The sequence below is a fragment of the Azolla caroliniana genome, unplaced genomic scaffold (assembly GCF_043228905.1).
Source record: "Azolla caroliniana isolate FFs.n. ecotype wild unplaced genomic scaffold, voAzoCaro1.0.p SCAF_7, whole genome shotgun sequence".
Classification (NCBI taxonomy): Eukaryota; Viridiplantae; Streptophyta; class Polypodiopsida; order Salviniales; family Salviniaceae; genus Azolla; species Azolla caroliniana.
The window spans coordinates 19,761,465-19,777,208 of NW_028230442.1; the positions used below are offsets into that span (position 1 = coordinate 19,761,465).

The window sequence follows — 15,744 nt, forward strand, 5'->3', positions numbered from 1 at the left end:
AAACTGTGTTTGTGGGAGAGTAAAAAGTGGGGGATTAATGAACCTTTTATTTATTATCTATTAAAAATAAAACAAATACTTTTAAGTTTTACATCAATTTTAAAAATATTAATAGTATGAGGTCCTATTTTTAATGCCAGATAAAAATATCAAATTTTGTGGGAGAGTAAAAAGTGGCAAAATCAATGAGCCTTTTATTTATTTATTGTTTTATGAAAAAATAAAACAAATACTTTGAAGTTTTATATCTATTATAAAAATATTAGTGTGAGGTCCCCTTTTTAATGTCACATAAAAATATCAAATTTTGTGTGAGAGTAGCAATGGGCCCGGTTCGGTTTCGGTTCGGTTTATTGGCCTTTAAACCAAACCATTTATTAATAATAAAAACCGAACCAAATTGTCTTTAATTTTATGAAGCCATTTAAACCAAACCGTTTAAAGCATAGGAGAAACCAAACTGTTTACGAAAAATTTAAAACCAAACCAAACCATTTTTTATTGATATTAATCATTATACTTATTATAAATTTGTGTGAGAAAATCATCATAAATTTATTCATCATAAATTTTGTCATCATACTTATTATAAAATTTGTCATTATACTTATCATAATTTTGGTCATCATACTAATCATAAATTTGATCATCATACTTATCATAATTGATCATCATAAATGAAAAAGAGACTCTACATATAATACACATAGATTGACATATTCGCTTTCGTGGGATTTTCCATTCGAATGCAAACGAATACGCATACATTCATGTGGTCAAGTATTCGTTTAAAAAAGAAAAGGAAAAAAAGGAGATGAACTCCCTCCTTTTAGTTTCTTAGGAAGAAAAAGGGGACTTGACAATAAAAAGGGGATAATAAAATAGAGAGTTGAGAGAGACTTGACAGTAATAAATTTTCATTGGAGATCTTGATTCTTTACTAAATAAATAAATAAAATAAAATAAATTTTCGTTTTATTTTTAATAAATAAAAAAAATAAAAGAAAGCTTCATTAATTCTTCACCTTTTCTTTTCCCAAAATTTATGGATATTTTTACCTAACATTAAAATTGAGACTTCACATTAATCATGTTTTTTATAGTAAATATAAAAATATTCGTTTTTTTAAAATAAAAAAATCAATTATTTAAATAAAATAAAGGTTCATAAACTCTCCTCTTTTTTTATTTGACACTAGAAAGGAGAGTTTATGCTAATCATATTTTTATAATTTATTAATGAATAATTGTTCTTTTTTTTAGTGAATTAAATTTATTTATTTTTAAATTAATTAATTAATTAATTAATTTTTTGTATATTTATTTTACAAAACGAATGGTTTTTAAATATTCTTAGGGTCATTTTGTATTCTCGAATATTGAGAATATCACGCATGGAGAATATGACGAATATCACGCATGTGTCAATCTATGATAATACATATAAAATTTAATAAGTTAAAACAAGAGTTTAAAATTAAAAGTTGAAAGTTATAGCTTATAGAAAATATTTATGAGTATTTTTTAACCTATAAATCTTTAAACCTTTAAACCGAACCACATAAATAAAACCAATAAGCCGCTAAACCACTAAACCAGTCAATTTAAAACCGAACCGAAACCGATTAGTAATATTTGAAACCAAACCAAACTGTTTAGTTATCTTTGAACCTATAAATTGTTAAGCCACGGTTTTTCGGTTCGGTTCGATTTGAGCCGAAACCGGGCCCATTGCTATGTGAGAGTAAAAAATGGGGAATTATTGAACCTTTTATTTATTTTATTAAAAATAAAACAAATACTTTTAAGTTTTATATCCTTTATAAAAATATTATTAGTTTAAGTCTAGTTTTTAATGTGAAGTAAAATATCCCCTTTTTATTGTCAATGTCCTCTTTGTTACATATATGATACATGATATATCTTTGAAGCTAAAAAGTAAGGACTTTATAAACTCTCTCTTTTTTAAGAATATGAATATGTCAATCTATGGTTGCAGCCTACAACTATTGCCAACTTGGCCATGTCTTTCATAATACGCACATCATCACTACAAGAAGATTTAAACATTCTTTAAACTACTCCAGGTTTGCATTTATCCACTTCAAGCATGGTTAGACCCATCACCATTACTAGTACTCTGTATTGCCTTCTATTTTTGTTGTCTTCCTTTACACTATTGCGAACCTCCAATTCTTTCTTGCACGAGAGGACATGTTGATGCCTTTCTCCAGTTCATGGATGTCGTGAACACAACATCTCTCAAGGGTTGGGGGTTACGCAATAACAATGGGAGTTGTTGTGATTGGAAAGGAGTGAGTTGTGATTCTGTTTCTGCACAAGTTGTGGGTATTTCTCTGTCCATCAAACATCTTATTGGGAGGTTATCTCAAAGATGAGCCCACATTCCATCTCTTCATGTTATCGATGTTTCGAATAATTACTTACATGGCCCTCTCCCACAATACCTCTCATCCCTTCACACTCTTTGACATCAGTAACAACGAATTTTCAGGTTAGCTCTTTGCAAGTGCTTAATGTCTCTACCAATGTCTTTCATGGTAGCTTGCCTCCCTCTTCTTTAAGGAATTTGAGCCTCTTGAGGGAATCCAATGTTCGCAGAGTCGAAATAAAGGCAAAGTCGAAAGCTCTTTAGAGTTCTACGAAACTACGTTAATGAACTTCTTGGATTTTCTTTCATATATGTACACACATTGTATAAACCTTTCTATAATCATGTTTTATGCTTCCTTTCTCATTCCGTATGAAAGAATAATATACAAAATTATTTCGTTTTACCCCTAAGTTCTAATACATTGTGCTCATCAATATTCATGTTATGAGGTGTCATTATGCTTGAAAATATCAAGTTGAAGGAAATAAAGTAAAACAATGGGAGAAGAGAGCCTTAAAAGCTCCACGATGGGATAATATAAAATCAAGAATAAGGAGACGCCCTAACGAGGAAGAACAATTTTCAAAGAAAGAACATATATACCTCATGGTTTGAATGCCCTAGTTTCCCAAGAGCTTCAATATGTGATGCTACCTTAAGTAGTAGAGATTCAAGGATTTTTCTAATATGCATTTGTTGTCGGGGAGAGAACTAGAGAATCTCATTGGGCATATTTGATTTTCTCTACAATACTTGAGGAGGATCCGAAGCACATATACAAAACACTTCAAAACTTAAAATAATCAAGGGTCTAAGTTGCAACATACTTTCACATGTACTTAATGAAAATATTATATTTTTTGTCTCATAGGACATTGATTTTCCAAAGATGATAATATCTAGCTCTTCAAGCACTTTCCAAAGAGACAAATCCAAAATCTAGACAAAGATAACAATGAATGGAAATATCGTGATTCTCTCACAATACATTTCACACATGAGCTCTCTAACATATATGCTCGACATGTTCAAGCCCATCTCTCCTCCCTTGATCCCTCCCTACCTTTAGAGAGCCTTAGTACGAAACTCACACACATCCTTCACTCTGCAGCAGTTAGCAGTTTCCCATACACGAAACACTCCAATCAAGGTAAAGTAGGATCTATGCCACAAAATAGATGGTATGATGAGGATTGTAGGTGCTTACATAGACAACTTACAATATCGCAACTCAGTGGTAGTATTACCTCAGTACAAGCTCGTAAAGAAATGCGCAAGATGACACGTCGTAAGAGACGAGCATGGGAGGCATCCCAATATTGGGAACTCTACCATATGCTCATGAGTAGTGATTGTGCCACTGCATGGAAGAGATTACGGGAACCAAGACCACAAACACCCATCGAAGATCCCGAAACTTGGCACACTTATACAGAGAGACTTTACCAAATCCCAAACCAACCACCCATTCCAATGCCTTCTACACCTCGACCTACTGTGGGGACACTCTTCACGACCTCTAGGGTCACGAAGGTCATAAAGAAATTACAACATAGGAAGTCCATGGACCACACAGGATTGCAAGCAGAACACATCATATATGTGAGAGAGTGCCTAGCTCCCTTGCTAACTCTAATCTTCAATCGTGCCCTCGCAGAGGGTTTTCCACCACAATGGACCATGAACACAATGGCCCCCATACATAAAGGGGGGGACCCCATGGACCCAAATACTTATAGGACCATTATGATAGGTCATACCCTTGTTAAATTATATGGTGCAGTAATGGAGGCAGAGCTTAGCGAGTATATGGAGACCTTAAATCTTCATGCACCTGAACAGGCTAGCTTTAGACGAGCCTTCTCCACTATTGATCATATCTTCACACTTAGATGCTTAATTGACCAGACTAAGGCTCGCAAGAAGAAACTATATTGTTGTTTTGTGGACTTCCGCAAAGCCTTTGACATGGTCCCTAGAGAGCGGTTGTTTGATAGGCTTAAGAGCTTGAGGATACCAGATGACATGGTTTGGGCCATCTACGCATTATATGAACAAGTGCCTGGGTGTGTTCGATACCCAGGCGGCATATCCGATAGTTTCACTAGCACTATTGGTGTAAAACAAGGTTGCCCCTTATCTCCGACTCTTTTTGGGATCTACATTGATGAGATCACAGATTTTATTGCTCGTAAGGGAGGCAATGGAGTAGTCCTTGGGGATACGCAGGTGCGTATCTTGCTCTATGCAGACGACATAGTTTTCCTCTCTAAATCCGAACACGACCTACAAAGGCACCTTAATGCCTTAGATGACTTTTTCACACAACGTGGATTGGTAGTGAATCTAGGGAAAACTAAAGTCCTTATCTTCCACACGTTGGCCCAAGTTAGAGCTACGTGTCACCTAACTATCTCCCATAGCCCAATTGAGGTGGTTGGATCATATGTCTATCTCGGAGTCACTTTCAGTGCCCACTCAAGTAAATTTTCGATGACACAAGCAGCGAAGGATAGACTTACAAGAGGACATGCATCCCTCTCACTCCTCGAGAGACAATGCCACCAAGCATACTTCCAAGAGCCACGAACTAAAGGGTGGCTCTTTGACTCATTAGTGACTCCCTCTCTCATGTATGCATCAGCGGTTTGGGCTCCAGGACTACCATCTTTCATGTGAACGCAATTAGAGAGACCATTGGTGATGATGTTATCATGCCAACTCTGAAGCAAATCGTCGGTCCCACATGACATTATTAGGGCTGAGTTCACTCTACCCCCTATGTTAGTAGAAGCACTTTTTCAACTTGTAGTCTTTATCCACAGGATACATAACCAACCACTTGATAGAATATCCCACCAAGCCTTTAAGGCTTCTCGAGCACTGTATGAGTCCGGCTATACTAGCTCATGGTCTGGCATGATGGTGAGTTGGCTTCTTGCCAACAGTCTAGACATTAATAACCTCCCCCCCCTTAAGTACGACCACACGACTGATAACACTTTAATCTCTCATGAGGACCGTAATAAAGTAATACGCCAAGAAATATGGCAAATTCATACTCGGTATAAATGGATCACCCCACTAGAGCCACTCCCACCTAAAATGTCATACTATAAGGAACACTTTATGCACTTCTCTAGGTTAGGTTTTATCACGCGCCCAAAATATCTAGATGTATTCTTACCACATGCACTAAGGGTTGCCATTGGTCAACTTAGAATATCATCTCACCAACTTGAGATTGAGAATGGACGTACTAATGGAGTCCCTAGGGAGGAAAGGATATGTAGGTTATGCCACATAGAGATAGAGGATGAGTACCATTTTACATGTAAATGCCCCACCTATGCCGAGATAAGGGCAAAATACCACGACATACTTGGTTCCTCTCCCACCCTCCCTAAACTATTAGATACACTAAATATAAAGAAATTAGGTAGATACGTCTTAGAATTGAAACAACACAGAGAGAATAAGTTACAAACATTGATAATAATGTTGTTAATGTTTACTGTTGAGAATCAAGCTCAACTTGGTCTAGTGTGTGAACTCACCTTGAGAGCGAAGAGACACTCCAACGGTCAAGAGTCACCATTATGTCACCACTTTGTATTCTAGCATTTAGTATGAGTCATAGAATCATATTCTATGACACATAACTTATGAGCTTTCACATTCCCCATGCTCCATGAGGCTTGTAGTTAATGAAGAGAGAGGGTGACTACATAAAGCACCCTCCTCCCACCTTGTATAATGTTGAGTCTTTCTCCTTTGTTAATATACTTTTAACCTTGCGTATACTCTGTGTGTCTCTCTCTCTCTATCTCACACACACAGTTCACACCTATTCCGCTTCACAAGAATCCATCTCTTAATTCTTTACATGGTAACAGAGCGATTTGGTAGCTCGATCTAGCCTATTCGCCTCATTGTGATCGTGTGTTGTGCTCTACGCCGACGACCAAGAACCGGCTCATAGCTAACGTAGCTTCGCTACATAGCTCGCATTCGAAGAGAGAAGAAGAAGAAGAAGAATCGATGTAATGAATACTCAAATGGGGAGCGCTCTCCCTACCGAGAAGTTGGATCGAAACAACTTCGCATCTTGGGAGTACAAGATGCACCAATACCTTGTCGGACAAGGCTATTGGAGCTACATCAAAGGAGCGCATGAAGATCGACCCGCCGAAGCAGCTCCCGGATACGCGACATGGGAGCAAGCCGCAAGCCACATGATGTATTGTTTGGCGACATGTGTTCACGACCACATGCTTGGTTACATTCGAGAAGCTAAGACGCCGAAGCAAGCGTGGGAAAATCTATGAAAGATTTTCGCCGCCAACACGACCACGAGGAAGCTTCAACTCCGCCAAGAGTTGAACAACATTCAAAAAGGGACATGTCCATCACGACATACACCTTGAAGATCAAGGAGCTTTGCGACTCGCTCGGCTCAATAAGCGTAAGTATAGATGATGATGAGATGGTGCAAATATGCCTCGGCGACCTCGCACCACGGTTCGGCCCGATGCGAACCACTGTTCTAGCACGGGAGAAATCTCCCTCCTTCTTCGAGCTCCAATCAAAGCTATTGGTCAAAGAAAACCACGTGCGTACAAGGAGCAATGAGTCAGAAGGCCACATGCTCTACACGCACTCTAATGGAGGAAGAGGACACGGACGAGCGAGAGGCCGATTCGGCCAAGGACAAGGCGGGCAAGGTCCGACCTACGACAACAACTCCCAATTTCGGCCGCAAAACGGAGGCCAACGAGGAACCTTCGCAAGAAGGGGGAGCTTCCAATCCGGCCCGAGCTGTCAAAACACAACCGAATGCGGATATTGTGGAAAGCTCGACCACCACGAAGAAGAGTGTCGAAAGAAGATGCGTGAATCGGCTTCCACAAGCCGACAACTCACGAATTACGCACACAATTCCGACTACGAAGAGTATAACGGAATGTACGGGAATAACTCCGACTATGAAGATCGTGGCAGAATGTATGCATGGAACTCCGACCGTGGTGGAATGTTCATGATGAAACATAGAGCAAACTCTATGTCAGCCTCTACCTCAACTAGTGCCCTCAATCCGGAGGACATATGGTTTGTAGACTCCGGAGCCTCAAACCATATGACATCCCATAAAGAATGGTTTCTCGAACTTCGAGAGCCGGAGCGACCCGGTTATGTCGAAACCGGAGATGACACTACGCACCTGATTCGGCACATCGGCAATGTTTTGTTCGATGAAAGAGGTAAGAAAACATACATTAAAAATGTCTTGCATGTTCCCACCATCACAAAGAATTTGGTCTCGGTCGGCCAAATGGTTGAGCAAGGGATGCAAGTACGATTCGACCAAGAAGGGCGCTTCATCGAAAAAGAAGGCCGAATCATCGCACTCGGAAGAAGAGAGGGCCGGATGTTCATTCTCGATTCGCACGAGATGAAATCCGCCATGTTCGTGAAAAGCACGAAAGCCGACTCCGACATAGAGCTATGGCATAAGCGAATCGGCCACATCAATCTCAACAAATTCAAAGCAATGAGATCGAAAGGAGTCGTTATCGGACTCCCGACATTCAAAGAGAAGGAGATTGAAGGTGTATGCGAAGCGTGCCAATTCGGCAAGCAACACCGACACCCATTCCCGAAGGAGCGGAATGTGAGCAAAGGCGTACTCGACGTAATTCATTCCGATGTATGGGGTCTGGCCCAAACGGCAACATTCGGCGGATGTCGATAATACGTGCTCTTCATCGACGACTTTTCTAGGCACACTTGGATCTATCCGATGCGGCAAAGGAGCGAAGTGTTCGGACACTTCCAAAAGTTCAAGAATGAAGTCGAGAAAGCCACGGGCCGACATGTACAATGCCTTTGATCAGATGGCGGCAAGGAGTACTTCTCGGATGATTTCACGGCGTATCTCCGAAAGGAAGGAATTCGGCGAGAATTCACTTGCCGACACACTCCGCAACAAAACGGAGTAGCCAAGCGCAAAAATCGGCACATCCTCGAAGTAGCGCAGGCCATGATGAACGAGAAGCATATGCCCAAGTCATATTGGGCCGAAGCGGCAAATACGGCCGTCTACCTAATGAACCGGTGCACAACATCCGGCGTGCACGAGGTCACTCCGCACGAAAGATTCTTCGGAAAGAAGCTGAACCTATCATATGTTCGGATATTCGACTCCATTGCGTACGTGCACATCCCTGACGAGAAGCATCAAAAGCTCGACCCGAAGTCGGAGAAATGTATCCTCGTAGGATACTCACTGGAGCAAAAGGGGTACAAGTGCTACAACCCCTCAACTCGAAAATCTCGGGTAAGTCGAGACGTCGTCTTTGACGAGTCCGCATCCTGGTACGCACCAGAGACAACTTCGCTTCCGACTCCGCTCGACCCAGAATCCACCGAACAAGAGATAGAGGATGAAGATCATCTTACACGCATGTTCGAAGAAAGTCCGATCACGACCCGACTGAGCGGACCATAAGAGCCTTTGAGCGATCAAAGCACATCACGGCCTAGCCCGAAGATGGACAAAGGCAAGGAGAAAATGGCATAATATGAAGACGATCGCTTCAACGACGATGAATCGACTCACTCACTCGACGGTGAGTTCGGCGGTTTCGAGGTACCAATCGGAGCCAAGAAAGCCCTCATCTCTCCAAATGAAAAGCTCCGCCGATCCACTCGTGAAAAGAACCCCGTAAGCCGATTCGGCTACAACGATTATATGGCGTACCATTACGCCTTTATGATGAAGGTAGCGACAGTACGGGAGCCGGAAACCTTTTCGGAAGCCGCGAAGGACCCGCGATGGATCGAAGCAATGAACGAGGAGATGCAGGCACTACGGAAGAACGAGACACGGGATCTCGTTCCCACCTCACCACACAAAAAGGCGATCGGATGTAGATGGATCTACAAGGTGAAGTATAACGTCGATGGCTCCGTAAACCGCTACAAAGCTCGACTCGTAGCGAAAGGATAGGCTCAGACGCATGGCGTCGACTACGAAGAGACCTTTGCCCCGGTGGCAAAGATGACAACGGTACGGACCGTAATTGCGATTACCGCGGCGAAAGGGTGGCACCTCCATCAAATGGACGTCAAGAACGTCTTTCTACAAGGCGAATTAGAAGAGGTGTACATGATCCAACCACCCGGCTTTAACTCGAGCACTCATCCAAAAGCCGTATGCCGACTTAAGAAGCCACTCTACGGCCTCAAGCAAGCACCGCGTGCTTGACATTCGAAGATAACACAATATCTTCATCAAATCGGCTTCCGTATGTCAAAATCGGACAACTCCCTCTACATACGAAGCGATTCCGCAAGTCCGATCCTCATCATTTTATATGTGGATGACCTAGTCATTGGAGGGGAGCATATCGTTGAAATCAATAAGGTCAAATCCCTCCTTTCCGACAAGTTCGAGATGACGGACATGAAGGAGCTCCACTACTTCCTCGGCATTGAGGTAATTCGGACTCCAGCCGGAATCATGATGTCTCAACGACACTACATCCTCAACTTGTTATACAAGTTCAGAATGGCTAAGTGCAAATCCGTGGCAACCCCGCTCGATCGTAATCTCAAACTAGATGCGAACTCCGGCACCAAAGTGTGTGAGCCGACTCAGTATCGGCAACTCATCGGAAGTCTCATCTACCTCACGATCACACGACCCGATCTTAGTTATCCGGTCGGTCTCCTTAGCCAATTCATGCAAACACCGCGTGATACTCACTTGGATTGCGCTAAGCGAGTTCTACGCTACGTGAACGACACAATGGATTGCGGCATCCTCTACAAGACCGCGATGCCAATACGACTCGAGGGGTACACAGACGCCGATTGGGCCGGCTACAAAGCTGATAGAAGATCAACCTCCGGATTTGTTTTCTCCCTCAGCAGCGGAGCAATATCCTGGAGTACGGAGGCGGAGCAATATCCTCGAGTACGGAGGCGGAATATAGGGGCGCAACCGTAGCTGCGTGTGAAGCCGTATGGCTCAAGAGGATTTTGAAGGATCTGGGCGTACCCATCAAGGATCTGACTTCCCTTTACTGCGACAACATGAGCAGTATCTATCTGGCTCGGAACCCGGTGTTCCACGCGCGGACAAAGCACATCGAAGTGCACTATCACTTCATCCGAGAGCGCATTCTGGTTGGCTATGTCGACCTACAACACATTAGCACCAATCTTCAAACGGCCAACATCTTCACTAAAGCCTTAGGAGCCGACAAGCTATGGCAATTCATGACCGATCTCGGATTGACGATCCCTGACCTGCCAAGCTTGAGGGCGAGTACTAAAGACACTATGCAATAACGCGTGGATTCCGCAACCACGCAACGAAGCAGCGAAGAGCCGATCTACCGCGCAAAGCCGCGAAGAAAGACGCAAGCCGAAGCACAGACTTCGCACAACGCAAGCTGGAGCACGGATTCCGCAACTCCGCATAAAGCGAGCTGACGCGAGTCAAAGCAGATTTCAAATATCGTATGAAACCAACCCGACTTGAGCTTGAGGGGGCGTGTTGAGAATCAAGCTCAACTTGGTCTAGTGTGTGAACTCACCTTGAGAGTGAAGAGACACTCCAACGGTCAAGAGTCACCATTATGTCACCACTTTGTATTCTAACATTTAGTATGAGTCATAGAATCATATTCTATGACACATAACTTATGAGCTTTCACATTCCCCATGCTCCATGAGGCTTGTAGTTAATGAAGAGAGAGGGTGACTACATAAAGTACCCTCCTCCCACCTTGTATAATGTTGAGTCTTTCTCCTTTGTTAATATACTTATAACCTTGCGTATACTCTGTGTGTGTGCGTGTCTCTCTCTCTCACACACAGTTCACACCTATTCCGCTTCACAAGAATCCATCTCTTAATTCTTTACATTTACCAACATGTAACAAATGAAGTTTTTCAGGAACAGGGGGAGACAATGAATGTCGACACACCTGCACCACTCGGGCTTTTCCTTGATGAAGCAGAAAATCAAAGAAGAACCAAACGCCCTTGGATGCCGGGTTTCAAAGCAACTCGACGAGATGTAGAAGCAATAAAGAAAATAAGGGAACGTGAACTACACCGCCTAGAAGCCATGGCTAGGGCACTCTATGCATCGGGACCATGGGTCACACCCACACCAAAATCTTTTGACCTCCCACTTCTTTTTGAGAGACTTGGGTGGGAATGAGATTAGGTTTAGTGCAAAGTTTTGTACAATACTAGAACTTTCTTAGCTTAAGCTATTTTCTTTTATTTTAGTTTTGATGATTGGATAAACACTCATTTTTGTTGTAACCCAATTATCTCATGGGCCAAATTTGGCCTTAGAAGACGTTAATATATCTTTCTTTCTTTCTCACTACTAACACAACTCACAATAAGGCAAACAAATGATAGAAGCTAACTATCAACAACAGAGTGCAAAATCTAGAAAGGAATTCCCTCTCCACTAACATGATTATGCAAGAAAGTTGAAGAAAAGGAAAAATGCGAAACGCAAATCCTGCTCTATTAACATGATGGGCAAAACTACATTTGTCATGATCTATAGAATCATTCCTCTTTTGTCATTTGAATTTTTCCCAATCTTCATCACTACTATAACCATCCAGAACCATCTTCTTGTTGTCATATAATCGGACATCATAGCATAGATTGTTCAAACAAATGTGATGCAGTGATGATTTTGTTTGTAACTTTTTGTAGTGACCATGAAACTTCATGTGCAAAACGTTGTTGTAAAGCTCTCTGAACGTCCTAGCAATTACCAATTGGCAACGGTTTGGTTCGGTTTGAGAGTGTCAAAACCAAATCGTTTTAAAAACTGGAAACTTGAACCGAACCACGAAACTATTTAAACCAAACTGTTAAACCATTAAAACCGTGGTTACATGGTTCGGTTCCGGTTTTCAAGTTAGGTCAAAATTCATATTTTAGGCTTTAAATTTTAAAATTTAAAACTTTTTCATTATTTCAAATTTTAATTTTCAAAATTTTAATCATTTGGGCTTAAAAATAGAAAGGTTGTTTTGACAAAATATTTTTAAAAAATCAACTAGGAACCTTAAACTCTCAAACCATTTTAACTACAATTTCAAACCGTTTTAATCGAACTGAACTAATAAAACCACTACGCCATTAAGATGTGGTTTCGCGATTTGGTTCAAACCGAACCGTTGACGATTGGTAGTAGCAATGAGGGCAAACCTACGTCAAAAACACATTCCGACACTACTATTGGAATGCCATCGCTTTTTGGGTCTCTTTGTTCACATGCTCCCTCTCTCTCTCCCTCTCTCTCTCTCCCTCTCATGGGCCAATTTTGGCATTAGAAGACGTTAATATTTCTTTCTTTCTTTCTTTCTTTTCTCTCTCTCTCTCTCCCTCTCATGGGCCAATTTTGGCATTAGAAGACGTTAATATTTCTTTCTTTCTTTCTTTCTTTTCTCTCTCTCTCTCTCTCCCTCTCATGGGCCAATTTTGGCATTAGAAGACGTTAATATTTCTTTCTTTCTTTCTTTCTTTTCTCTCTCTCTCTCTCTCTCTCTCTCTCTTTGTACTATTGGTTGCCACAGTTGCAGAGCTTTTCAAAACTTTTGAAACAAAGACCCATTCATAGCCTTAGGAGTGTGAAGAAGACTTTCTTCTTCTACTTCATTCTTCTCATGCATATGTGTATATAACCTTCCCTCCCCTGTTTCTCTACTGTTCTCACATAACATATACATATGTCAAGCCTTGCTCTGTTTCACTTCAGTAATCTCCTTTCTCCTCAATTCACTACCATTTCTTCCACCATTACTACAAGAAGATGTAAAGATAACATGTGTACAGATGCTTCAAACTACTTCCTTTGCATGTATGTATCCACTTTTAAGCATGGTTAGACCCATCACCATCACCATTACAAGTACTCTATATTGGCTTCTATTTCTCCTGTCCTCTCTTGGACTGCCACGAACCTCCGATTCTTGCACGAGAGGAGATGCCGATGCCCTTCTCCGGTTTATGAATTCTGTGAACATAACATCTCTCAAGAAGGGTTGGGGTTTAAGCAACAGCAATGGGAGCTGTTGTGATTGGGAAGGTGTGATTTGTGATGCTGTTTCTGCACAGATTCTGGGCATTTCTCTCTCCAGCAAAGGTCTATATGGGAGTTTATCTCAAGGGTTGGCCAACATTCCATCTCTTCAAGTTCTCAATGTTTCTAATAATTACTTATATGGGCCTCTCCCACAAGACCTCTCAACACTCTCATCCCTTCACACTCTTGATGTCAGTAGCAACCATTTTTCAGGCCAGATCTCTGATGTACTAGTGAATTTCAGCTCTTTGCAAGTGCTTAACCTCTCTACCAATTCCTTCAATGGTAGCTTGCCTTCCCCTTCTTTAAGGAATTTGAGCCTCTTGAGGAAATTCCTAGCAAGCAACAATGATTTAAGTGGAGATTTGCCACTCGTCCTATGCCAAACTGCCCCACTTCTTCAAGAGATGGATCTATCCTCTAACAATTTCTCAGGAACAATCTCAAAAGGTATTGGACTTTGTGCCTCTCTTCAGGCATTAGATCTTGGTGATAACAACTTGGTGGGTAATCTACCCCAAGATCTGTACTACCTAACCTCATTAACAATGCTTCGATTCACACTTAACTCTTTTGATGGCGAACTAGATAATGCTATCGGCAACCTAATAAATCTCTCTCATTTGATGTTGGGTTCTAACAACTTCACGGGACAACTTCCCTCAAACCTCTCCTCGTGTACAAACCTAAAGGTATTTGCTGCAAACAGAAACAAATTCAATGGTTCATTGGATGTTGTTCGATTCAATCAATTCCCGATGCTAGAAAATCTTGATCTCAATAGCAATGCTTTTGTCGGGTCAATCCCACCTTCATTAACTGAGTGCGCAGCGCTCAAGAGCATAAACTTTGCAAAAAACAAACTTTCGGGGGAGATCCCATCATCTTTGTATCGATTGAAGAACCTAACCACACTCATTCTCTCAAGCAACAACCTTAATGGGAGCATAACATCACTGGATGGGAGTGAACATCTGGTGATTGTGATCTTATCCAAGAATGTGTTCAACGAGGCACTACCCGATAGGATGCAAGGGGTAACTAATCTACAAGTGTTCGGCCTCGGAAACATCCGTCTCTTTGGTTCCATTCCAGAGTGGTTGAGGAATTGCACAAAACTACAAGTGCTTGACCTTTCGTGGAACAACCTAACCGGATCGATCCCCCCATGGATAGGGTCCTTTCCACATCTTTTCTATTTGGACTTATCTAACAACTCTTTATCCGGAAGCATTCCGCCCGAATTGTTCTCATTGCCTACGTTGATACATCTCGATAACAACCTAACCGGATTGCAAGGGGTGGTTAGCAACCTCGCCATAAAACAAGAACTTGATGTCCAAGAGCTACAATACACACAAGTTTCAGCTTTTCCACCCTCAATTTACCTCTCCCATAATCACCTCCAAGGTTCTGTACCTTCACAAATTGGTGCTTTTGGCTTGCTTTTAGACATGGATTTGAGTTTCAACAATTTATCGGGAAACATGCCAGAGATGATAAGCAATATGACCGATCTAGAAAGCCTTGATTTATCATACAACTCTCTCACTGGTGGAATACCTTCGTCATTGACAATGCTCAGTTTTCTAACTTATTTCAATGTTTCGTACAATCAACTCGAGGGTTCAATACCTCTTGGCAACCAATTCTTGACATTTTCTAACAAAAGTTATGAAGGGAACTCTGGTCTATGTGGTGCCCCTTTATCCTTTCCTTGTGGGAATGATGATGCCACCAAGTCCAACCCCAATTCCACCTCAAGTAGGGGGGAAATCCCGATTAAGGCCACTGATATTTTCGAACCAATTGGTGTGGTCATTGGTTATGTTGCATTGATAGTGGGTTGGTTTACTTGGGATCTCACTAGAAAAAAGATGGGATAAGATTCAACCACATAAAATCTCAAAGTCTAGTTTATATTCAGTAATATAATGGATTTTAAGGGAAAATGTCATCCAATTTTGTAGTTTCTCTTTTCCATGGTCATAAGGACATCCAACGTTGGTTGCAAACCTTTTATGAGTTCAATGTAACAAACTATGCACGTGTTTTCAATTTCCCTTGGCACAATATAAACCCAAAGGTCTATGCTAATATGGAACACATGTATCGAGCCAAGAGCCGAGAACCTAATGCCCTACATTCCTCTCTTTTTAATTCCTAGATAAAAAGAAACCGCTCTACATAGAGACGAGTTGAATTCGAAGAAAGCAAT

General features: G+C 41.4%; 1 protein-coding gene and 1 pseudogene across 1 annotated transcript; both read left to right on the forward strand.

The window, feature by feature from the left end:
- Positions 1–4,405: 4,405 nt before the first annotated feature.
- On the forward strand, positions 4,406–12,584 carry LOC147862226 (uncharacterized; annotated as a pseudogene).
- A 722-nt stretch (positions 12,585–13,306) lies between these two features.
- Positions 13,307–15,497, forward strand: LOC147862227 (uncharacterized). The gene has a single exon (XM_087322779.1). It carries the CDS (start codon positions 13,322–13,324, stop codon positions 15,410–15,412), a length of 2,091 nt encoding a protein of 696 aa, XP_087178905.1. The 5' UTR covers positions 13,307–13,321; the 3' UTR covers positions 15,413–15,497.
- Positions 15,498–15,744: the final 247 nt, after the last annotated feature.